General features: G+C 31.2%; 2 protein-coding genes across 2 annotated transcripts in view; one reads left to right on the forward strand and one right to left on the reverse strand.

Annotated features, from left to right (window-relative positions):
• Nucleotides 1-25,498, forward strand: part of LOC114335111 (aspartyl/asparaginyl beta-hydroxylase) — a 394,028-nt gene that overhangs the window by 215,890 nt on the left and 152,640 nt on the right. The window lies entirely within an intron of this gene.
• Nucleotides 8-24,069, reverse strand: LOC114335113 (hairy/enhancer-of-split related with YRPW motif protein). Its single transcript, XM_028285284.2, has 3 exons — nt 23,743-24,069; nt 18,736-18,953; nt 8-3,326 (listed from the first exon to the last, which is right to left on the reverse strand). Exons 1-3 carry the CDS (start codon nt 23,907-23,909, stop codon nt 2,710-2,712), a joined length of 1,002 nt encoding a protein of 333 aa, XP_028141085.1. The 5' UTR covers nt 23,910-24,069; the 3' UTR covers nt 8-2,709.

Genomic DNA, 25,498 nt, shown 5'->3' on the forward strand with positions numbered 1-25,498 from the left:
TTCGTTTAAATTTTCTTCAAAGGTAGTTTTCACCGCATCTTTCATAAAATATATATTATTTGTTTTGTATATATTTTGAACAATGGTAATTTTTTGCATTACTTATTACTTCCTTTTGGATCACTTATTTTTCTTATTATTACTTTTTTAGCAACAAGCGAAAGTTGTGCTTTACTAAAATTAAAATACTATTAAAAATAAAGTTTTCTGGTAACATCTTCGTGGTTTCTAAAATTTGGAAACCAACGAATGCTGGAGCAAAGAAGGCTGAGGGAGATCTAAAAGTTGCATCTCACTTCTCGCCTGTCCTGCGCGGTAAAATTTCAAGGAAATTAAAGTACTTTTTTAGTGTTGTAAATAAACGGTTTCTACTATTAATGTTTACTTTCTCTTCATCAAACCACTTAACACCAACAGAATTTAAAAAAATATATACAAAATGCCTAGATTTGCTAAAAAGTCTCTAGATTTTTTTGATAAGGAGTGTAGGTGTAACTGAAAACAATTGATAAAAATTAGTTTCTCGAATTCACCCACAGTTTAATAACAATGCATATCAATAATTATTTAATTTTTCCTAGTACCAATTACATGACTTGTAATGGTAAACACACATACCTGTGGTTACAATAACAATAAATAATTAGCTAGGTGAACTAATATCTTGATTTCAATAGAAGTTACAAATAATTGACCAGAATTTTTTATTAAGAATGAGTCAGCCTGTTTACTTATTATAACAGTGTATGTTGTACATTTTTTTGTTTCAAAAATTAAACTCGACTGCTACTTGAATATAAAACAAACACTACTTTTTGTCAAACATCGACATTAAAAGGATATAGTCCTTGGGCCCACGATTTAAAAAGAATATTACCTCCCTCATGAGACTTTTATTATTCAGTTATTTTCTGGGGGGGGGGGTTCGTAAATATAGAGATTTTCTGAACTTTGATGCGTCCGACAACTGGAGTGCCCTTAAAAATTTGTCGGACAATATTACCAGTAAATTGAAAGTATTTTTATCAAACAATCCTGCAAAAAAATCATCAATTATGACTCCATAGGGAGCGCACACATTATAAAGAGTCATAAAATTTATACCCTCACAGCTGATTTTTGCAGGATCGTTTGATAAAAATATTTACAACTAACTGGTAATATTGTCCGACAAATTTTTAAGGGTACTACAGTTGTCGGACGCCAGGGTTGGACAAAAATTGGTTTTTTATAAAAAAACATGTTTTTTTTTTGTTTAAAAACAATGTTTTTCGTTTTTAAAACAGTTTTTTTTTTCATCTAAAAAAACCACCGTTTTAAAACAAAAAAACACTGTTTTAAAACAAAAAAAAACGTTTTAAAATAATTACGTACTTCACTGGATTTCTAACGGGGATTCCCATAAACCTCAACTGGCACACCTATGGGATCCCCGCGAAGACGCGACCTGCGCGCACATGCAACGAGTATTTAACTGTTTCGTTTCCTAATACATACCAGGTGATATTATGTAAATCACATTCGCTATTCAGTTTTTCAGGATAGGTCGGAAGCTTTATAGTCCAGAAAGCCACTGCGCATCCGCTAGGAAAAATATTCTAATTCGGATTTTTTGCACAATCTTACTCAAAAAGGACCCCTTTTAACAAATTTGCATGATGCCAGGACCAAAAGTTGGTCAAAAATTGTTTAAACTTTTTTTTTTGTTTTTTTCCTAAAATTATTTTTTTTTGCATAGAACAAAATTTTTTTAGGTTTTTTGGATCATTCCAAACAGAAAAGGTCTTAAGTGACTTTTCACTAAAGTTGATAGTTTTTGACATATAAGGGATTAAAAATTGACAAATTGCGAAATCGGCCATTTTTAACCCTCAAAAACTATGTGAAAAACTGAAAATTTGAATGTTGCCAAGGTAGGTAGATATTCTTTAAACATCGATTAATGAAATCCCGAAGAGTTTTTTTGCAATACAATATTCAAAACTCCTTTGTTTTTTAATTGCTAATCAAGCGTGCGCGACACTATTTTCCACCGTTGCATGTGTATACAGTATGGTGCAAATGAAAGGAATAAATTGGTTATTTCGTAAACCGGCGACTTTAAGGAAAAATCCCGAAACAGGTCGATTTTTATTTTTAAGTTATGATATTGTGACATAAAACGTTTTCGATTTTATTAAAAATCATCATCAGTGTTAAAACCGAAAAGTAAGTATAACCGTTTTAATGAATGCAAAGTTGATATTTAAATTTTGACTAAGGTTAAAGCAAGTTGGTTATACTTACAGGTTGGATGCCAGCTGAGCCACCAAAGAAATACTAGAAATTCTACTTAAAAAAACATTTAAAGTTATACTTACTTTTAGGGTTTAACACTGATGATGATTTTTAATAAAATCGTAAACGTTCTGTGATGTAGCCCTTAAAGGGATTTTTAATAAAATTGTATACCTTTTACAAATGATTTTTTTCCAATTTTCATCATTGTTGGTATACAGCCAACTACAGGAAAATTTTTTCTTTTCCTTGTGGATTTTATTTAAAAAAGTCTCATGAGGGAGGTAATATTTTTTTAATGGTGAGCCCAAGACCTATACGCTAAAACTAAATTAGTGGTTTAGTTTTCAGTGATATTAGTGATATATTCATAGTGATATTCAGTAATTTCGAAGACTTGTTTATTAAAAAGCCCCAAGCTTAAAACTAGATTTAATAGGCAACTTCAGCACCCCAAGGTCGGTAGGGCTTCATCCCCTGGGACGGAGGAATACTTTGGCTATAATTTTGGTGGTGACTGGACGTAGGAATACTAAAGGTATTTGGAGGGTATTGGTGAGGACTATAAGCTAGAGCAGAAGGAGTTGTGGTGGTTAAAGGTGTGAGGATTGATGTTGAGGGTGGGAGTCTATTGCTGTCTGAAGTGGCTACAGGAATCGTCGTCTGAGCACAAGACGTGGATACATCAAAGTGTCCCAAGTCATGATGTAGGTTCTGGGTAGGTGGTGGGGGAGGTACCTGGTGATGGTTTATATTTACCAGTGGACCGTTGTTTGATGCGGGAGAAGGTGGCAAAGTGTTTAATGGGGGGTAAGGTGGTTGCGAAGCTGGATAACCCCACGGAGCTGAGGTAGCTTGTTTGGATGCTAACTCTCTTTGGGCTGCACAACACTGAAGGTGCGATGTAAGCCTTAATCGCAAAGGATTTTGTACATCTAGGCCTTCAATTCGTTCTAAATATCGAGCCACTTCTGCTACGCATTCCCGAAAGCCCATCCCATGGTAGTCCATCGCGTATTTGTGGGGGTCGTAGGCAAAGGAATCCAAACCTGTAACAAATAAGATTTATTAGAGACTTTAAATTCATTTACTTAACTAGGAACATTAAAAACTTGAAAATAGCTACAATCAGCTGACCTGAATACACCTGAAATCAGACCTGCATCTTTCAATAAAAATACTGTAGAAACCCGTTTCTCTTGCATTCAGAAAATTTAACTATTTCTCAACTCCAGATATTCGTATAATAAGTGAAAAGACAGACAGAGAAAGAAGCGGAGGCATAATATGCAACATTTAAGTAAAAATAGGTATATAACAGTATTGTAATACTGTTATTCAAAAAAGGAGACAAAAGAGACTTAAAAAACTACAGACCTATCTCACTACTCTCACAAATGTACAAACTTTTTATTAGAATTATAACCAATAGACTAACAAATAAAATGGACAGTTATCAGCCAGTTGAACAAGCAGGTTTCATAATCAGAAAAGGGTTTAGTACCTTAGATCATCTCCTCATTAAGAAAATATTGATAGAGAAAGCAAACGAATACAACCTAGATTTATGTTTAGCCTTTGTAGACTATGAAAAAGCGTTCGATAGTGTCGAGATATGGGCGATAGAAAAAGCTCTAAATAACAGCAGAATGGACTCCAGGTACAGGCAACTCTTACATAACATCTATAAAACAGCAACTATGACAGTCGAATGGGAAAATAAAACAAACAAAACTAATCTCATAGCAATCTTTAAGGAAGACGTCTTAAAGAACTGGAATGGGAAGACATGGGTATCAACATAAACGGGAAGAATCTCAATCATCTCAGATATTGCGATGATGTTGTTCTTATTACAACCAACGAAGAAGAACTAGCCACAATGCTGACTCAACTAGCACAAGCATCAGAGAAGATAGGATTAAAAATGAACATGAGTAAAATAAAAATCATGACAAATACAAATGACAGAATAAATAATATAAACATAAATAATGTAAATATTGAGGTTGTTGACGAATATTATATACCTGGGTCAAATAATCAAAGCTAATAAAGAGAACCAAACAATTGAAGTACAAAGAAGAATCAGATTGGCGTGGGCAGCGTTTGGAAAGTTAAGATGGATACTAAAAAGCACAAAGATACAACAGTATGGCATATGGCTCATTCTTGTTCTGACGTATGGCTCAGAAACATGGACGTGAACAAAGGCCAACATAAACAAAATAGAAATAACTCAGAGAAAAATGAAAAAATCCATGTTGGGAATAAAACTGCAAGACAGAAAATCAAACAACTGGATAAGAGAGAAAACAAAAGTAAAACATGTAACTGAACATAATATAACAGGGTTAAAGTGAAGATTTGCGGGTCACAATGCGAGACAGGAAGATAAAAGATGGAATGCTGAAATACAAAACTAGAGACCGTGGACAGGAAGAAAAGGAAGACCACAGATGCGATGGAAGGACGATATTGTAAAAGCCGCAGGAACTAACTGGAAAAGCGCAGCCAAGGACAGACGGAAATGGAAAGATTTGGGGAAGGCCTATGCCCGAAGTTGGATAGAAATGTGCTAAAAAAGAAGAACAAGATATAATATCTGGGTAACACAAAGAAAAATGAGTAGAATGAAGATATTAACAGAATGGAAGAAGTTGGAATAGGAATAACAGTAAGTAAATCACCAATATAGTTAAAGATGTTGGAAACGGGACTTTGCTAAAGATGTTGGAAAGTATAATGAAATCAGATATATAAAACGATAAAAGAAACATCATCAATAAGCCCTGATTTGTCCATTGTTGAACATAGGCCTCCTCGAGATATTCCTATCTTCTTCATTTTGACTGACAGTTCTGAATTCTTTAGTTCTGAATCTATCAACATTATACATAATTTGATAAATCTGAAAATGCATTTTTGATACATGGAATCAAGACCTCTTATTTTATACAGGGTGGCTGCGTAACTTTGCACCATATGGGAAACTTTTTTAATATCAATTTTACGAAAAAAAGTCATTCTTTATAAAGTGCTCTGCATAGTTTAAAACCTAAGGTGCAATCATCAGATATCAAATTTTGTCAACAGTATACGAGGTATGTCAAAAAATATTAATTTCGCTCAAGAACAAACTACCTTTATACTTCAAAATATCAAAAAATTTTATTATGAAAAGTTATTTGTAATTAAAAACCATATTCAAATATGCAATAACAGCCTTCTACGTGAAAAAAAATTTCTGAGATTTTCCTAAATTACCGATTCCGAACATCATTTTTATTTATTAGACATGTAATAACTCTATTAATAATTTTAGGAAAAAAAACTTATTCTTCATAAAAATCTGTGCATGGTCTAAACCTCAAGATAAAACCATTAGTTTTCCAAGTTTGTTCTCAGTTTTCCTAAAATTATTAATAAAAGAGTTATTACAGGTCTAATAAATAAAACTGATGTTCGGAATCAGTAATTTAGGAAAATCTCAGAATTTTTTTTTCTCATAGATGGCTGTTATTGCATATTATTTGAATATGGTTTTTAATTACAAATAACTTTTCATAATAAATTTTTTTGATATTTTGAAATATAAAGGTAGTTTGTTCTTGAGCGAAATTAATATTTTTTGACATACCTCGTATACTGTTGACAAAATTTGATATCTGATGATTGCACCTTAGGTTTTAGACTATGCAGAGCACTTTATAAAGAATGACTTTTTTTCGTAAAATTGGTATTAAAAAAGTTTCCCATATGGTGTAAAGTTACGCAGACACCCTGTATATTGGATCTTTAACAGTTCTAAGTTGATTCAATTTTCATTATTTCTTGTCCATGTTTCAATCGTCACTCTAAACCAGAAGATGATTAAAAATAATAAAAGCAAAAATAGTGTACTAATTTGCTTATGTGGAAATTTTAATTGATATAAAATTTATTGCCAATAAAAATTTTAAATTAATTTTCATAAGGTTCATTTCATGAAGTATGATTAAACACACCACTATTTTCCTTTGCTCTTTATATTGCTTATAGTTTTTATCTGTTCGATTACAATATATTATAGACCGATCAAATAAAATTACAATACATGTAAATCAAAATGTAATTCCGTACAGGTTGGAATAAATTTTTTATCAAAGTTTAGGTCCAAACAAAAGATATTGTCAAGAAAGTATATGATTCATATGAGGGGATCATTGTTTAAATAATTAAAAATTGGTAATTTTTGCACAAAATTTACTTTTTCAACTGCTGCGGTAATTCTTGTTTTTATTAAGGATTTTATTAAGAAACAGTCTTTTATATGAGACTTACTAAATTAAATTTGACCCTTAATTTATTTAAATAATTGTAAATCAAAATTAAAAAACACATTTCCAAAAAAATATTATTTGCAATATAAATAAGCTCTATAAAATATTGTTTTGCAGAAAAAGTTGTGCTATAATATAAATATAAACTGGCAAAAAAATTGGTCGACAAATATTGAGTAGTTTATGAGATATTTAATTTGTTTATAAAAAGCTACCATTTTTTCAGTTGCAAAAACGCGGTTGTTGCCGATAGAGTATACAAGTTTATAAAGTCTCATTTGTTTTGCTTTTATGTATGTTTTCGATAAATGTATTGACAAATCAAAATTTCAATTAGACACCCTTCCAAAATGGCGTTTGACAATTATTATTGTAATTTGTTTAAAACCTATTTTTTTAATAACATCGTCGGGATTAAAAATCTTGAAATTATTTTTCGACATTCGTATTCTTGGTAATTTTTGACATATCTACAAAAGAATAAAAATTTTCTATAAGCATTTTTGGTCGAGATAGCTTTTCCCAGTTTAAAAATTCACAATTTGTTTATTTATCAATATTTTATAAATAAATTATAAATAATTTCATTTTAAAGTTCGTGAGTACATCTATCAACCCTATTACTTAACAATGTCATTTATACACATAATCAAAATTGTAGAATATTTTGAAAAATGATGATTTTCGTAGCACCTTAAATGAAAACTTTTAGTCTGAAAATTGGCGGAGGAGTCGTTTCCAATATATTTGTTAATAATGGGCCAATTTCAATGTTTTCTTTTAATTTGGGGTAGCATATAAAAATAATAGCATCTGCATGACCCTTTTTGCCATAAATAATCAATAATTAGTTATAAACATTTTTTTCTCTAGTATAGTGATAAACAAAAGTTGGCACCAAAGATAATCACAAAAGAGTATTAAAATAAATTTTTATTTTAAAAATTTAAGAAAATAGTAAATTTTTCTTAAAGAATCATAAAATTTTTTTTCTTTGTACAAATCATTGGCAAAATCTCGCAAAGATAATGTGAATACAAAATATAATATACAAAAAAATGGAGGACAACCTCCATATAAATATATGTATATAAGTGAATAAAAATTAACAAATATATACACAAATTTTTGGTGTATTACCTGTTAAAAAGATTATAAAATTAAATGTAAAATACATATTCAGTGAGCACGTAAAGGTTGGAATTAATTCATTTTCTCGAGAATGGACAATCATTTTGGAAAAAAATCCCGAAACAGTTCAATTTTTATTTTTAAATTACTACTTTTTGGCACATACACCATACTTAGTCACGTCACCCATCTGCGCGTGATGACGTTATCGAGGATTTTTTTAAATGAGAATGGGGGTGTGTGATAGCTCATTTGAAAGGTAATTCAATCCTGTATTCAGTAGTATAAACATTAACATAATTATTTATACAGGGTGCCCAAAAAAATTTTTTTGCAATAAATTTAATGACATAAAAAGAAGAATGTATGTAATTTATTTAATTCAAAATACATTTTACTGCTCTCAGAAAACAGAAAAAAATGTTTATTTGAAAAATAATCATCGCTTTTCGCTTAAATTAAATGTTAAAACTGTCAAGAGGCAGGTGGGTGACTGCATTAATATTGAATTTAAGCAAAAAACAATATTTATTTGTTTAATAAACATTTTTTTTCTGTTTTCTGAGAGCAGTAAAATGTATTTTGAATTAAATAAATTACATACATTCATCTTTTTATGTCAATAAATTTAATTCAAAAAAATTTGTTTTGGACACTCTATGTAAATAATTATGTAAATGTTTATACTACTGAATAGAGAATAGAGAATTGAGCTATCGCACGACACCTATTCTCATTTAAAAAAATTATCGATGACGTCATCACGCACAGGTGGGTGACGTCACTAGTATGATTATATATGCCAAAAAGTCTTAATTTAAAAATAAAAATTGACCTGTTTCGGGATTTTTTTTCCAAAATCGTCCATTCTCGAGAAAATGAATTTATTTCAACCTTTACGTGCTTACTGTATATTTTAATATTGTACAAAACAAAAAGTCTATAACAAATGTTTAATGCTAATTCAGTATTATTTTGTTAATTTTTTTATAAAAAATCTTTTGTGTCAATTTTTATTTATCACATCTAGAGAAAAAAAATTTGAAAAAAAATGTTTATAACAAATTGACGAATATGTATTGTTTAGATGTTACTATTTTTATAAGTTACCGTAATATAAAATAAAAAACATTGAAATTGGTCCATTATTAACGAAGATATTGCAAAGTACTACTGCACCACTCTTCATGCAAAAAGTTTTCAGTTAACGTCGCTACGAAAATCATTATTTTTTTAAATATTCTAAAATGTAACCTCTTTGTATTTGTTAAGTAGTAGGGTTTATAGATGTACTCACGAACTTTATAATGTTAATATTGATAAATTAACATATTATGAATTTTTAAACTTGGAAAAGCTATTTCGGCAAAAAATGGATCTAGAATTTTTTTTTCTTTTGTAAGTCTGTCAAAAACTACCAGGAACACTAATATCGAAAAAAAAATTAGAAATTTTAAATCCCGGTGATGTTCTTAAAAAAACAAGTTTTAAACAAATTACACAAATATTCAAACGCCATTTTGAAGGGGTGTTTAATTAAAATTTTAATTTGTCAATACATTTATCGAAAATATACATTAAAGCAAAGAATATGAGACCTTAAAAACTTGTATAGTCTATCGGCAACAACCGCGTTTTTGCAATTGAAAAAATGGTAATTTTTTATAAACAAATTCAATCTCTCATAAACTACTCAATATTTATCAACCAATTTTTTTGTCGATTTATAGTGATATTGTAGCGCAACTTTTTCTGCAAAACAAAATATTTTATAGTGCTTATTTATATTGCAAATAATATTTTTTTGGAAATTTGTTTTTCAATTTTGATTTAAAATTATTTAAATAAATTACGGGTCAAATTTAACTTAGTAAGTCTCTATAAAAGACTGTTTTTTCATCTTTGCAGAAAAAATTGTAAAATCCTTAATAAAAACAAGAATTGACGCACCAGTTAAAAAAGTAAATTTTCTGCAAAAATTACCAAATTTTAATTATTTAAACAATGATCCCCTCAGATGAATCATATACTTTCTTGAAAATATCTTTTGTCTTGGCCTAAACTTTAATAAAAAATTTATTCCAACCTGTACGGAATTACATTTTGATTTTATTTTATTTTATTGGGCTATTATGGAAAAGAAATATTTTAAGAAGAGTATTTGTCCTTTTACGAATAGATAGAGGAGTATTGATACTATTTTTTAAAAATTTAGCACGAGGGCTAAGGGTGTTAGTCATGACCTAAACATGTAATGTTAATAGGTCATTATTCATGATTTTTTCCTTGGAAAATGGCGGAAAATTCGATTTTCAGAAAAACGAACCTGGTTCAGCTCTAAATTTCCTTTTCTTGTGCTTATCTCATGTGACATTTTCAGCACACAAAAAGGCATAAGGGATAATATCGTGGATGAACTTTATCTAAATTTGCCCAAAATTAATAAGGAAGAACAAAATAAATAATAATTAAAATTTTATTTAATTAAATGCTTAAATAGATATTTTCAACATCAGAGATGATTTAAGGAAATAATAATTTTCACATAATCGAAAAAAGAAAATAATGTATTTTGTGAAATATTTGAAAGAGATAGTTTAAGAATGTAGTGCACAATAAACGATTTAGCCAACAGTCATTCAGGTAGCAGGTGAATACGAAATTAAAGGGTTTAACCTAGAGCTTAATGCGTGGGAATATGCGATGAACCAGCTGTGACAAACATAAACCCCTAGACCGTAATAACACAACTAGCGGTGGTGGGGACACCCGTGGGAACCCTCGAAAATAACACCGATTCGCTGAACGGCTACATACAACTGCAACAGGTTTCACTCCACCTCTCCACTCCACTCCACGCACTACCCTTATCGATAATTTACATTCTTTTATTGTTTATCGGCTTTTCACCGAACGCGGACCCCTCGCTTTTGCTGGCAACACCGATAAAACAAAAATTGCTATGTATGTATGTTTTTAATTAAACATGGGATCATTGACATTTACTGACCGTACGGGAAAAAGTTAAAAATGTGTTTGATCATACTTCATAAAAATTAATTTAAAATTTTTATTGGTAATAAATTTTAAATCAATCAAAATTTCCACGTAAGCAAATATGTATGTTGTAGGTACTATTTTTGTTTTTATTGGGTCAAATCTTTAGACCAGGGGCGGCTCGTGATAGTATAAGGAGGTGAGGCACACTACACCTGAGGAATTTTATTATTATGGTTAGCTTCTCTTTAATGGCCAGAAGGTTGATTTTGTGACGTCATAATGCTAGGACGAATCTAGGACCAATAATCCCGGACAAAAAATCCTCACAAATTATCCCTGGACAAGAAATCCCCAGACAAATAATCCCCACAAAAAATCCCGGACAAATAATCTAGAAATATTTGCTGTCGATTAGTTCTCTAACACTTTTCCAGTGAATTATGCGATCGACTCAAATGCTTTCAGCCTCAGTGCATAGAGTTATTTTGAATTACAATTCCATATGGGAGCGTTCAAGTATTACGTAACGCGATTTTTGAAGATTTTTAACCCCCCCCCCCCCCTACGTAACGCACTCTTATGGGAGTTTAACTATTGCGTAACGCAATTTTTGACACCCCCCCCCCAACCTGCGTTACGTAATACTTGAACGGTCCCTATTGAAAACTTCAAGTTTTACATAAAAAAAGAGTGTGCGCTTTTTCAAAAATCGTGGAAGATATGGGGAATGAGCTAAGGCTGTGGGAATCATGTTGCAATATTATTCGCTTAAATCTTTTGCTCACTCTGATTTGAATGTATGTTCAAAAAAAATTTACAAAAAAAACACAACCACAGCATACAACATTTTTGAAACACTAACTACTTTTGTATGTAAACGTCCGATGTGGAAGTGGAAACGTTAATAAAACCATTTTTTAAGTTAAATTATATAATCTTATTTCTCATTTAGAATAATAAATTACATAAATGCCACAAAGAAAAAATAGCTTCAGAACAATATATTAGATGATGATGAACAATGATTTAAAATGAACACTGTTTTAAATACATATCCATAAACTTTTAAAATATAATAAGCCATTCGTATATACCGCGCGTACATAGAAAGAAAGCTATGATCTACAATCGACTTGTGCTTGTACTAGTCGGTTCAGTTCGGCTATTCCCATTCCGTTCCGCGGAGCCTGAGGCCGTTCGGCTATTCCTATTCCGTTACGCGGAGCCGGAGGCAAGCCTCAAGGATGGATGAATTTTGTTCCTAGAATCGGTGGCACATTTTTCAAATTTTGGCGGTTTTACTGTTGGCGTTGTCGCATACTGTTGCAGATGGTGTGAGGCATGCTTCAACTGTAATGATTTGAGAAAGTTGGAATGGCACGTGGAAGACGGATATATAAGATAACATAAAGAGTCAGGGCCGTACCGATTATTTTAATTTTTTTCATAAAAATAAAGGTATTTAGGAAATTTCAAAAAGCTAAATTATATTTAAAAAACTGATTATAAAACAACGAAATAACGTAAATAGTCGATTGATATACTGGTGAGGCACTGCCTCACCTGCCTCATAGGACAAGCCGCCACTGCTTTAGACGTTAATTTGACTGCTTATTCTTCAATGCAAATGAATGAAAATTTGCAGACATATGCATTCGTGGGAAAAATACACGAATAGTTAATAATTTTTTTTTTATGTTTATTAATTAGTGTTTAAATAAAAAAACTATTTTAATGGAAAACGCTTAAATTCTCTTGTTTTTTACAATGTAGAAACTTGAAACTTTTATTGTATGAACTATACATAATTTCACTTTTTACGTTAATTGTTTACGTTATGCTTGATAAATAAACAATAAAAGTAAAAAACTTCAACCAAAACTCGAATTAAAAGAATTCGTGTTTTTAACGTAGTCTGAGAAAAACCACTGGTATAGACGGTTTCGTGCTACAGTTAACATTAGAATTCGTTTTGTCGTATTAATTCAAAGTTTTGTTACGAACCCGTAATGGATGGAGTGGAAATTAACAGGGTCTACACCTACACCGTGCAATAGTAAAGCGTTAAAGCGTTAGAAGAGAAGGAGAGACTGCGAAAACTGTAATAGGTGTAAATAATGATTTTGATTTAAGATATGTATGAAGAAATTACAGAAAATGTTCAATATGTATCAAATGTCGAAATAAATGCAAAAAATGTGTGTATCATATACATCCTGTTTTTAAACATGACGATATATTTTAAAGTTTGAAAAGTGTAAAATTAAAAAGTAAAAAAAAATATGAAAAAAATTTTTTTAAGAACTGCTTTTCTTTAGTTACGAGTGACTAAAAATAAAAATATAAAAAAATCAACTAAAAACAAAAAAATAAAAAAAATTCAAACTCAAAGGATTATTCGAAAAAAAACTGTTAGACAGATTAAATGTAGGTACAAAAATCTCACACATTGGTTAAAGAATTGAAAAAATCTAACACATTCGTTAAAGAAAAGCGTGGGGGGCTCGTCTTCATCGATTAACGGTTTGAGGATAGACACTTTTTTACTTTTCGTGCTTCACGCGTTTCTTTAACGACTGTGTTACATTTGTAAAAAATTTTAACGAAATTGTGAGATTTTTGTATATTTAATCTGTCATAACAGTTTTTTCGAATAATCCTTCGAGTTTTGATTTTTTTTTTATTTTTTACTTTTTAGTTGATTTTTTTATAATATTTTTAATTTTAGTCACACGTAACTAAAGAAAAGCAGTTCTTAAAAAAATGTCATATTTTTTATTGTTAGACTTTTTTTGGTTTAGTGTGACGATTAAAAATCTTACAAAAAAGAATGAAAACTGAATCAACTTGGAACTGTTACAGATCCAATATATAAAATAAGGCGTCTTGATAACATGTCTCACAACTCTCAAAACTAAATTTTCGGCTTTATCCAATGATATAATGATATATAATGATAACGTTGAATAAATTAGAACTTAACGATTGCTACATATTTTTTTATAGTTTCTAGCTTCTGCTCTCCAATTTTCAACAACTTTCTCTTGCATCTCATTGTCTTTTATACAGAGAGGTCCTAAATTATGGAATAAATTCATTTTCTCTAAAATGGACGACTTTGGAGAAAAATTCTGAAACAGGTCGATTTTTATTTTTAAATTACAATTTTCTGTCATATATTTCATACTAGTGACGTCATCCATCTGAGTGTGATGACGTAATCAATGATCTTTTTAAATGGGAATAGGGGTCGTGTGGCATTTGAAAGGGTGTTCAATTCAGTAATATAATATTATTTTATAATAATATAATAATAATAATAATTTTATAATAATACTCTATTCAGTAATATAAACGATAATATCATTATTTATACAGGGTGACCAAAAGAATAATTTTTGAATTAAATTAATTGATCCAAAAAGAAGAATGTATGTAATTTATTTAACTCAAAATACATTGTACTGCTGTCAGTAAATAGAAAAAAATGTTTATTTCACAAATAAACATTTCTTTTCGCTTAAATTAAATCACAAACAGCCTCCCACCTACCTCTTGGCAGTTTGAACATTTAATTTAAGCGAAAACCAATGTTTATTTGCCAAATAAACATTTTTTCTATTTTCTGACAGCAACAAAATGTATTTTGAGTTAAATAAATTGCATATATTCTTCTTTTTTCGTCAATTAATTTAATTCAAAAATTATTATTTTGGCCACCCTGTATAAATAATGATATTAATGTTTATATTACTGTATAGAGAATTAAACGCCCTTTCAAATGAGGTGCCATACTACCCCTATTCCCATTTAAAAAAACCATCGATTACGTCATCACTCTCAGATGGATGACGTCACTAGTATGAAATATATGCCAAAAAATTGTAATTTATGAATAAAAATCGATCTGTTTCGGAATATTTCTCTAAAGTCGTCCATTTTAGAGAAAGTGAATTTATTCCATAATTTAGGACCTCTCTATGTGTTTTATCAATATGTTACGTAAACATTCCTCATGTATGCTTTCTAAATGTCCCATATATGTTGCTCTTCAGCTATCGCAGACCATAGACCGTTAAATAATCTCATTATCTCGTCACTGGTTCTTCTCCAAATATTCTTCAATTACCTTGAAGAATCTTTCTTTAATACCTCCAAACATTCTTCGTAAAATGTTCCTTTCCCATAATGTATTGTAATTGAACAGATGAAAACTATAAACAATATAAAGAGCAGAGGAAAACAGTGAAAACTGTAAGAATTGGAGGAAAAACAACAATCTGGAGACAAATTAGAAGAAGACAACAGAAGGAACCAAAACTATTCTATAAAGTTATAAAAGGTCTAAGAGATAATAAACATAAAAAAGTAACATTGATAAAGAACGAAAACAAGAACCTTGACAGAAGACAAGACAATAATGAAGAGATGGAAAGAATATTTACAAAAACTTTTACAGACGGAAACAAAAAACACTAGAAATTCGCAAAAAGAAAAAAGCAATAATGAAGAATACGACATTACAGAAAACGTTACATATGAGGAATTAATAGATGCAATAGGAAAACTAAAAAGTGGAAAGGTATCTGGACATGATAAAATTATGACAGAAATGGTTAAAAGTATTGGTGACAAATGAAACAAAAACTACTGGACTTACTCGATACAGCATGGTAAGATGAGCAAGTATCTACAGACTGGGAAATAGGTTTGATTTTACCTAAACCTGATGAATTGCATTACCTATCCTGATGAACCTAGAAGAATTGAAATACGAGCAAATGTTAGAAAACAAAAAAAAATGATATCAGAAGAATTCACAACGACAGGGAGTATAAGTTCTTTATTATTTATTAGGTTTATGAATGACATTATAAAAGACTAAAAAATTAAAGATCCGTCAAATAGATAAAGGAAAACTAAAGCACAAGGGAAAAAGAAAAGAGAAAGACTTAGGGAGACTTGAAACGCTGCAGTAGGAAAACAACTTAGCAAAAAAGGCGTTACATGAAGAGAAGCATGGATTATGGCACAAGGTAGGAAGGTTTGGAAAATATTCGTGTACATTTGAAATGACAGTTCAACGTGAAAAGCAGCAAATAAATCTGGTGAGGTAGACAAACTCGAAGGTTTCATAGATTACAGATAAATGTATAGCAAAATGACCACATTATTAGTATAAATGAAACAATTAAGAATAAGTCATGACATAACATTCCTTGTTTTTAGTTTCCAACTTAACAGAACATAAAAACATAATTTTATACATAACGCATGTACCTAATCGTTTATCTATATTGGTGCAATTAACTAACTACATTACCTAGTATTTCTGTAAATTATTGTTTGAAAATAATGAATTTTTATAACATTAGTCTGATTTAAAATATCGTTACAAATTTAAAATTGTGTACACAATGTTCCACTGTAAAAATTCTACATTGTGCAAAATATTCACAACTTGCAGATGTCTTTAAAGACGAGAAAAACGATCCATTAGGGATGTTAGTCAAAAGTCCAGACGCATATGGTTTTAAAATCGTAGGGGTCAGAAATCAGGGGCCCATATTGATATTTCGATGATTCTGGAATTTCCTCTTTGGCGATCAGTCGGAAAATATACAAGGTGTGTCATAAGTGTACGTAAATAATTCACCTGGTGATTGGCCAGCTATATTTTGAGTGATATTAGATTTTTAAACTCCAAAAGAAACTTTTTTACTTTACACAGGTAATCTAATGCAATATGATACGATAAATCTTGATGGTATAAAACTAAAGATTAATAAAAAAATCATTTTAAAACTATTAAGAGCACCCAAGGTTTTTAATTTTTGATGTAAAATATCTCTGGATCCTTAGATGATAGAAGGTTCAAATTTTTACAGTAGTTGTAAATAGACATTATGAATTTTTTGTGACGGATATTCTTAAGTTAGGGTTGATTTCATGTAATCGAATGAACTATATTTCAGTAAAGTCGTCCCAGGAACGCAACTCATAAATATTGGCAATATCATTTTAAAGTCTTCTACTTTAAAATGTCTGAATTGCCGATATAAATGAGTCAGATTAAATAAATTATTAGAAGAATTTTTTTACTAAGCAACAACATTTTTGTTTAATTCATTAATATTTTTTGTATTTTGACAACGACACTCGATTTGGGCGTCGAAACGTCAATAAAATCGTTTTTTTTTAGTAAAATTGTGGCTTATTTCCCATCAAAAATAGTTAATTGCAAAAATGCCTCAAGAAAATAAATAGCTTCAAAACAACATTAAGACATTATGAAGTGTCGCGTAAAGTTTTATTGAAAAATATACAAAAACAAGTAAAATAAAAAATAAAATCTAAACTTTTTTGGGTTTTTTTTTTTGTAAGACTATTTTAATAAATTTTAAAATAAATAATATAAAATAAAAATGTATACCATTTTTATTCAGTTGCAATGCGAAGGCAAAACAATCTTACTTTTCAATTAGAATACGGAGTGCAGTCCAGTCCCTTGAATCGCGATTTTCGGCTCTTATTGGAGCCTTCATCGGAAGGAACGTAGGCACTGTTCTCCATATTTTAACTGATTCGTATCGAGAGGTTTTCCCACCCATTGCAACTGAAGTGATGATAGCAGGTGGCTAGCGCCATCTGGCATTGAAAGACGAAGTAGTTTTCAATCCTAATAGTAAATTATTAATATTGAAAATATTAAAAATATTACTACAAGATTTTTAAATTGAAAACTTATTGGTACACTTTCCTGGTGACACCTCCAAGACTTCTACAATTTGCAAGTCAAATGGATGCTGCAGTGAAGACGAGAGGGAAGGAATTCTACACTATGCAATTCACATCCCCTGTCTGCAGCTGGTAAAGTTCCAACGGAAAAATGCACCTAGTTACTCTACGGAGTAATACGACTATAAAATAAAAATGTATACCATTTTTATTCAGTTGCAATGCGAAGGCAAAACAATCTTATCAATATTTTCAATTAGAATACGGAGTGCAGTCCAGTCCCTTGAATCGCGATTTTCGGCTCTTATTGGAGCCTTCATCGGAAGGAACGTAGGCACTGTTCTCCATATTTTAACTGATTCGTATCGAGAGGTTTTCCCACCCATTGCAACTGAAGTGATGATAGTAGCCACCTTGGAGGTGTCACCAGGAAAGTGTACCAATAAGTTTTCAATTTAAAAATCTTTTAGTAATATTTTTAATATTTTCAATATTAATAATTTACTATTAGGATTGAAAACTACTTCGTCTTTAAAATAAATGTTTTTTTTTACTCTAACTTTACAAAAATCTACGCGGCACTAAACAATACATCTAATTTCAAAATAACACAAAAATTATTAAACTATTTATTCAAAGAGAGATTTTAGAACAGGTCAATAGATTTAAGTACCTGGAATGTTGGATAGATAGCAGCCTAAATCCTGATCTAAAAATAAGATCGAGAATAGATCAGGCCAGAAAATCTTTCGAAAAAATAAAAAAACTGCTTTATGTGATACTCGAATAAAACTCGAAATTCGACTACGTTTATCAAAATGCTACGTCTGGTCGACTCTTCTCTATGCAGTTGAGACATGGACCCTTACGTCAATCGTAAATTAATTGGAGGCCTTTGAAATGTGGATCTACCGCAGAATCCTCAAAATATGATGGACATCGGATACCTCAATCAAAGAAGTGCTGCATAGAATAGGCAAGGAAAGAGAACTTTTCAACACAGTGAAAGTTAAAAAAAACATCATACCTAGGCCACATACTGAGAAATACTAAGTACCGATATGCTCAACTAATAGTGAAAGGAAAGATCGAGCGAAAGAGAGGACTAGGAAGGAAAACACTATCTTGGCTAAGAAACATCCCACAATGGACAGGGCTAAAAACAGCTAATAAGAACAGCTGAAGACAGAAGAGTTTGTAGTAGCCAACCTCCATTGAGGAGAGGGCACTTTAAGAAGAAGACTCAAAGAGTGTTATTAGTTCTTACCTTTGGCATGCAGCATCTTCAAATGGTCCACTGTCATCTGCAAAATTTCCGCTTTTTCTAGCTTGGCAGATCCTTGCTTTTCAAAAGCACTAGGCACTAATCGTTTCAACTCGCTTAGAGACATATTAATTCTGTCTCTTCGCTTTTTCTCTATCACTCCTCTTCTCTTCTTCCTGGATAACATTTGACAACTGTCAGCATCACCTGGACTCGTGCACCTGAAAAAAATATATTTATAAATAAAACGGTCTACGAAAAAATAGGCAAGCATATAATATGATTGTACATTCTAACAATTATAAGTTTATCTGTTTGGCCCATATAAGATATACGGTTTCACCATTCATTAAACGGTTTGTTTGAAACTGTCAAGATTTTTAAAGTTAGGTGAAAGAAAAATGCATAAAATATAAAAGTTACTCAGAAATCCTTTCTTAGCTCTTTTGTTTTTGACGCTTTTAAGATTACTAGTTTTGGTCATGTGTTTTACTACAATGGTTTTTACATTTTGAAAAATACTGCACAGTTATTGAATGAAATTTCTATATGTCGGTTTATAACGTTCTTCGCCGTTTTGCGACTTTCAATCGCCACTTCGCTCGGTCTATCCATAGGTTTCTTCTGTTTCTTGCTCTCACCTCTTTGTCTATTCCTTTTCTCCAACTTGTTCTCGGTCTACTTCGTTTTCTCTTGCCTTCTGGTTGCCATTTTAATATTTTCTTTGGTACTCGTTGTTCATATATTCTTTGTATATGTCTGAACCAGTTAAGTTGTTTTGTTGATAAGTAATCTGTGATTATTTGTTTTATTTCCATTATGTTTCTAATGCGTTCGTTGTTAAATACTTTCTTTTCTAGATCTTCCTGCCGGTCTTCTCCAAAAAACCATTTCTGTTGCTCTCAGTGTTGCCTATATTCTATCGTTCAGTGACCATACCTCACACCTGTATAGAGTGATACTTTTCACTAGAGTCTCACATATCCTCTTTTATCTTCTTTGCTGATGGATTTGTCTTTCTACCTGTTGGTATGTGGTATGTCTTTCTCTTATGGCTTTGTCTAATGTTCCTTTGTACGAAATATTGATACCTAGATAATGTGATTTGTCGTGGTTGTGTCGTCTACTGAGATCTTTTTGTTGTCCTCTAATGCACAAGATTAAGACACTGAAAGAAATTAGTTAGAGGAAAATTGGTACAGCTGAATAGTGTGTAAATAAAAATCCAATAATGTTGAATGAATTGGTTATCCAAATCATATGGAGTGGCCTTCAGTACTGACTGATTAGTCTCAATCTCAAGGAACTTCTCTTACTGAATTTCCAGGACTGTAAGCTATTTCCAGCTAGTAATTTCCAGCTAGTAATTCCAGAATTTCCAGCTAGTAATTCCAGAATTTCCAGCTAGTAATGGAGGTGTGAGATAGGCTAGGTTCCTTGTAGTGGGGCCTTCCGAGAATCTCACAACTCAACTTCTACTTAACAATAGGAGATGCTTTCTGTCGGTCAGTATAATCCATTCCATTTTGGAACTCCATACCAACTTGTACAGGTCTAGTAAGTCTAATAGAAGGCTCGAAATAGTTGGGTCTCCAGGCGTGCTGAAGACCGGGTCATCGTAGGTCCAGTCCTCATAATACGGGAGTGATATAATGGATACGTCCTAAGAGATCTAAATGTCTTAAGTAACACCTTGGAAAAATTAAAAGAGATTGGCTGCGTTGCGTAGATCAAGAAGTGAGGGAATAAATCGTACTATGAGAACCCATGATTTAAAAGCCTTAGATGAAGTTTATGTCGCTAGGAGACTTTGAAATTATTTATGTAGCTAGCTTGTAGACTAACACTGGGAACGGAAATATATCAACTAGCTTTATGATTGTTGTGCAATGTGTGGTCATCAATACAATATGGCGTCATCGATGTTTTTTAAAGAACATGAGATATTTTTTTCATTTTTGAATTCTCAAATCTTCAGTTTTTCTTATTTTCTCAATTTTTGAATTCTCAATTTGAATTCTGAATGTTCAGTTTTACTTCAATAAATTATACATTTGTGCAACGACACAGTCGAGTGACAAATTGAACAATCTGGATATTATGTATCCTTCAGTAAATTACAAACTTCTTGTTTGGTTCAACACTTGTTACCATACCCAAACATTATTAAAATGTCAATATTTTACTTAAACAACATTGTTAAGAAAGTCAATAAGCATTATTTGACGTTAATGTTGTCAGTAAAATTAATATATACATGGCAGAAACAGAAGGATAATAATAAAAATCTATCTTATTGATTCTGATAATTCGGAGACCAATGACATTGAACTGAAACTGATACATTTTTGTAAGCTTCTTGGTATTGGAGAATTCAAAAAATGAAAAAAAAATGTAATTTTATCAAAAAATCAATGACGTCATGTATACGAAAATGGTAATGTCAACAGAACATCGGATTGTAGCAAACAAGTCGGAAATAAAAGTTGACTTATATAAAAATATTTCTGTAGTGGTATGGCAAAACTTGGTCCGATTTTTGCCAAAATGCGATTATTTGCTTGGTATGTTATTTAGTAACATTTCTTCAAGTTGGCAGAGTTTGGTATGTGGTATGTCTATGGTGAAGGTAAAACTCTTAAAAATGTGAATGAAATATATTTTTGTTAGCGGTGGTAAAAATATGTCAGCTGTGGTACTTATTAGATAAGGCAGAACTTGATATGTAACTAGATTTTTTATGCTTATACAATATAGTGATGATAATGTTCATTTACTTTTCGTTTTTGGGTTGTCAAAACATCATATTGTATAATATATGTGTGTATATTCTGAAGAAAATCATTTAAAAACGGTACAGGAACATATACAAGTCGCATTAATCGGGACCGCGGCCGATCCGGGTTATCGAAAATTCGGGTTAGCCGGAGAATATGGTAAAAATTAATAAAATACTGATACTTAGATACAGATAAACTTTCATTATAATTGCAAAAACATGAAATACATATGCACAGTACATCTAAATTACGTACAGTGGTATACAGCAGTGGTCGGCAAAGTGCGGCTCTTTGGCTCCTTAGGTACAAATATCCACAGAAAGCACAATAATATTTTCATTAACAAAAAACTTGGTAGGAAAAAAATACGTCTTATTTTGATAAATTAGCATTTGCACTATTTAGCATTTTGTAAAAGTATTTTTGATGCTACGATAACCGAGTTGAATTTTTTTCATTTTGAAATTGACATTGGTATGGTTTGAAATTGACATAGCTTTGAAATACATTTGCTGGATTTAAAAAACAAGGAAGTATGGCGCTCTAAATTCGAACATATTTGTGTTGAATTGGAAATATTGGAGAAGAAAAAATGTGATATTGGAGATGGAAGACATGATCATTTTCAACTCTTGGAATATTATTCCTGATTATTACGATCAGCTGAAAAAGATCGCGTTTGATGTTCTTTCCCTTTTCGGTTCTACATATCATAATTTAAAACAAATGAAATTTTGCGCCAAAAATTTCGTAAAAAATACAGTGTTGTAGGAAATAAAAAACCCTACAAAACGAAAGCAAATAGAAATTTCTACGATGATTCGAAAGGAAGATATCGTCAAAAAACGAAAAAACACTTTTTAATTTTTTGGGGGTTATGGGTAGGGCTATGGGTCTAAAAATTGTTCCGGTGGGATAAATTTTAATGTAAAACAACATGGTATTTTTATTTTTGGAATATCGCTGCGGAAAGTTTTCACTATCAACCGGCTAGGCTAGACCTTACTGTTTTATTTAGTGTACTACTTATTTACGAGTAGTGTAATAAAAGTTTACTGAACAAGAAGATTCGGCTCCCAATTTTTTTTAATTGTTTTAATGATCATATTTGGCTCTTTGGCTTATAAGTTTGCCGACCACTGGTATACAGTATTGTTCATTTCTTGGTAAAAAAACTCTGTAACATCTTTATTGTTGAAATGTTTGTCTGATGAAAATCGGTCCGGGTTAGCCGGACTTCCGGGTTATCGAAGGCCGACTTATCGGGGTTCCACTGCACTGTATTCACTAAACAATTTATCTAATACCAGTTAGTAAATTTCGTTACACCGGTAATGTGGTAAGTTGAAAATCACATTGGTAACTCTCTTTGAAAATTTCAAGAATTTAAAGGGCCTTCCAAACTCACAAATTGCTCTACTGAAAAATTATTCTAGATTGACATTATATTTTATATTTATATGCATGGAAATGTTTGTATTTTTTAGATGTTTCTTACTATCTTTACAATAATTTTTTGTAACCTGAGAGCACAATTTCACTTGATTTCTTACTACTTAGTACCATTGTGCGAAATGCGTCAACGAATATTTTACATTACACACTAAAAATTTTGTATAAATATTCAGGCAAGTAAAAATTTAAGTCACTTTGAAGTATTGGAAAAGTATCCTGGAGATTTTAACACGATCGCAAGAAAAGGTATAAAGATTATTATTGAATATAGTTTTTCCATTAATGTGATTGAAATGTTAAATTTGTTGTCTTTTTTAAATAATACGTAAATAGTAGAAATCATAATTATGCTTTCCAAGTGAATTGAATTTAGCTTGAACTAATAAAAGTGTTCAAATCAAACAAAAAGTTAAAAAATAAGTGCGTCATTTTTATATGATTATTATAAAATTGCAATTTACAAGTGCCAACCTAAACTGTTCCTTAAATTGAAAATTAAAAAATTTATTGTATATTCAAAAAGATGTAAATTATTGCCAGCTATGTATTAATTCAAATGTTACACATTAACCTGAATAATTCAAATAGACTTCAGATTTTGACAATAACAGTCGATTTTAAATTCAAAATTGAAACTCAATTTTTATAAATATTTTTTTGACAGTTAATATTTGAAATGCAAAAAATTGTATGCGTTTTATATGGGCTAGATGAAATGACCATTTAGTTGACAATAAAGAAACATAGATTGTAAATTTAGTGTATTTGGACTTACTGTTCTTTAGAAGATTCTTCGGAGTAAACATCATCACAGTCACTTTCGGAAAGAGGCCTTTTGGCACCTCTTGAGGCAGGCTGCCAAGACGAAACCGGAGTACTACCGGCGGTGTATGCCCACGGCAAAGGGCCGTGATGATTTCCATGAGATAAAGAGTGATCCATGTCCAAAAATGGGTCACTATCACCACCACTTGTGTCTAAAGATGAAGATCGGAAATAAGTCGCGTGCCAAACGGCCGTCCGTAGATTCGCGCGCGTGTGTTACTGTCGTTCGCAAATGTGGAATGTGTACAGCCCTGTTGATCAACCAACGTTCAGCCACGTTTTTACCCCCACTTTACCCCCACTAGAAGACCGGTCCACGCGACTTGCTCCTTTTAGTTTGCGCTACTCACCCCGATATTATGTACTGTATCCTTTTTCCTTTTCTTTGGTATTATGTACAGAGCCGATTCCCACGATTTTCGGGGGTGTGGTAAGCGTGCACTTACGCGTGGTGTATGGGCCGCAAAAATAGGGGTGGCTCTCCGACCGGTAGCTACTAGCCAATAAATATTATTCCTATTTTTCTATTGCTTTCCAATTCGTGTGCGGTATTAATAATTAGGTCTTTTTGAAACAATATCATTTTATTTTTAATTTCACCCCTTTACTATTACAGTAAAGTAGGAACATTTTTATAATAATAACTTTAAATCCAAAGAATAAATATGTACTCAAAAACTTTCTTGGGAAGCGGTTCATTTAAAATTAATGATTATTAAAAGTTCCTTATTTTAGTTGACGTTTCGACAGGTACTCTATGTCTTTATCAAAACAAAATCATAAAACGTAAATTAGATATTTTGGGTAAAATTTAATTTTGATTTTTTTTATAAATACATGGAGTACCTGTTGAAACGTCAACAAACATGAAGAACTTTTAATAACAATTAATTTTAAATGAACCTATTCCCAAAAATTTTTTCTAGTAAAAAATACACTTCTCCAAGAAATTAACGCACCACCTTAAAATGGGTCATTTTTGATGTCTCGAATTTCCTAAACCTGTTATCCGATTTAAGTGATTTTTTTAATATTATGTTATAGCCTTATTCTTTAACAATATCGTTGTAATAATATTGTTGCTAGAAAAATAAATTGTCATAGTATACCGGGTGTACCAATCAAACTGTGTTTTTTTCTCAAAGTTCGCGTGAGCCTGTGGAATATTCTAGCATTTATAAAATACTGAAATTAAAACCCAACTATAGCCTCATGTTTTCTTAACATTATGTTTTTTATTCATTCGCTTATGCTGAATAATAAAAAGTTAGGTACTTTAACAAATAGCCCTGTTTTTCATCAATACAAGGTGTTTTTAAATAAGTATGGCAAACGTTAAGTGGTAATTCTGCATGAAAAAATAGTGACAGTTTGCTTTATAAACGTATGTCCGCAAATGATTCGTTTCCAAGATAGAGGGTGTTGAAATTTTTCTTACAAACTGACGATTTATTTATTGTTCTAAAACCGGTTAAGATATCCAAATGAAATTTGGTGGGTTTTAAGAGGTAGTTATTGCGCATTTTTTGATATAAAATTAGGAATTTAATATTCATCATTCGCGCGCATACAGGTAATAAGACCCTCATGTGCGCCAGTGGTGAAAATAAAATTCTTAATTGTATGTCAAAAAATGCACAATAACTACCTTTTAAAACCCACCAAATTTCATTTGCATATCTCAACCGGTATTAAAGCAATAAATA

The sequence above is a fragment of the Diabrotica virgifera genome, chromosome 10, assembly GCF_917563875.1.
Source record: "Diabrotica virgifera virgifera chromosome 10, PGI_DIABVI_V3a".
Lineage (NCBI taxonomy): Eukaryota > Metazoa > Arthropoda > Insecta > Coleoptera > Chrysomelidae > Diabrotica > Diabrotica virgifera.

Coding starts and splice junctions, on each gene's coding strand:
- LOC114335113 (XM_028285284.2), bottom strand. CDS start 23,909: ATGGATCACTCTTTATCTCATGGAAATCATCACGGCCCTTTGCCGTGG. Junction 18,954..23,742: donor GAAGAATCTTCTAAAGAACA/GTAAGTCCAAAT, acceptor TATTTTTTTCAG/GTGCACGAGTCCAGGTGATG. Junction 3,327..18,735: donor GAAGATGCTGCATGCCAAAG/GTAAGAACTAAT, acceptor TATTTGTTACAG/GTTTGGATTCCTTTGCCTAC.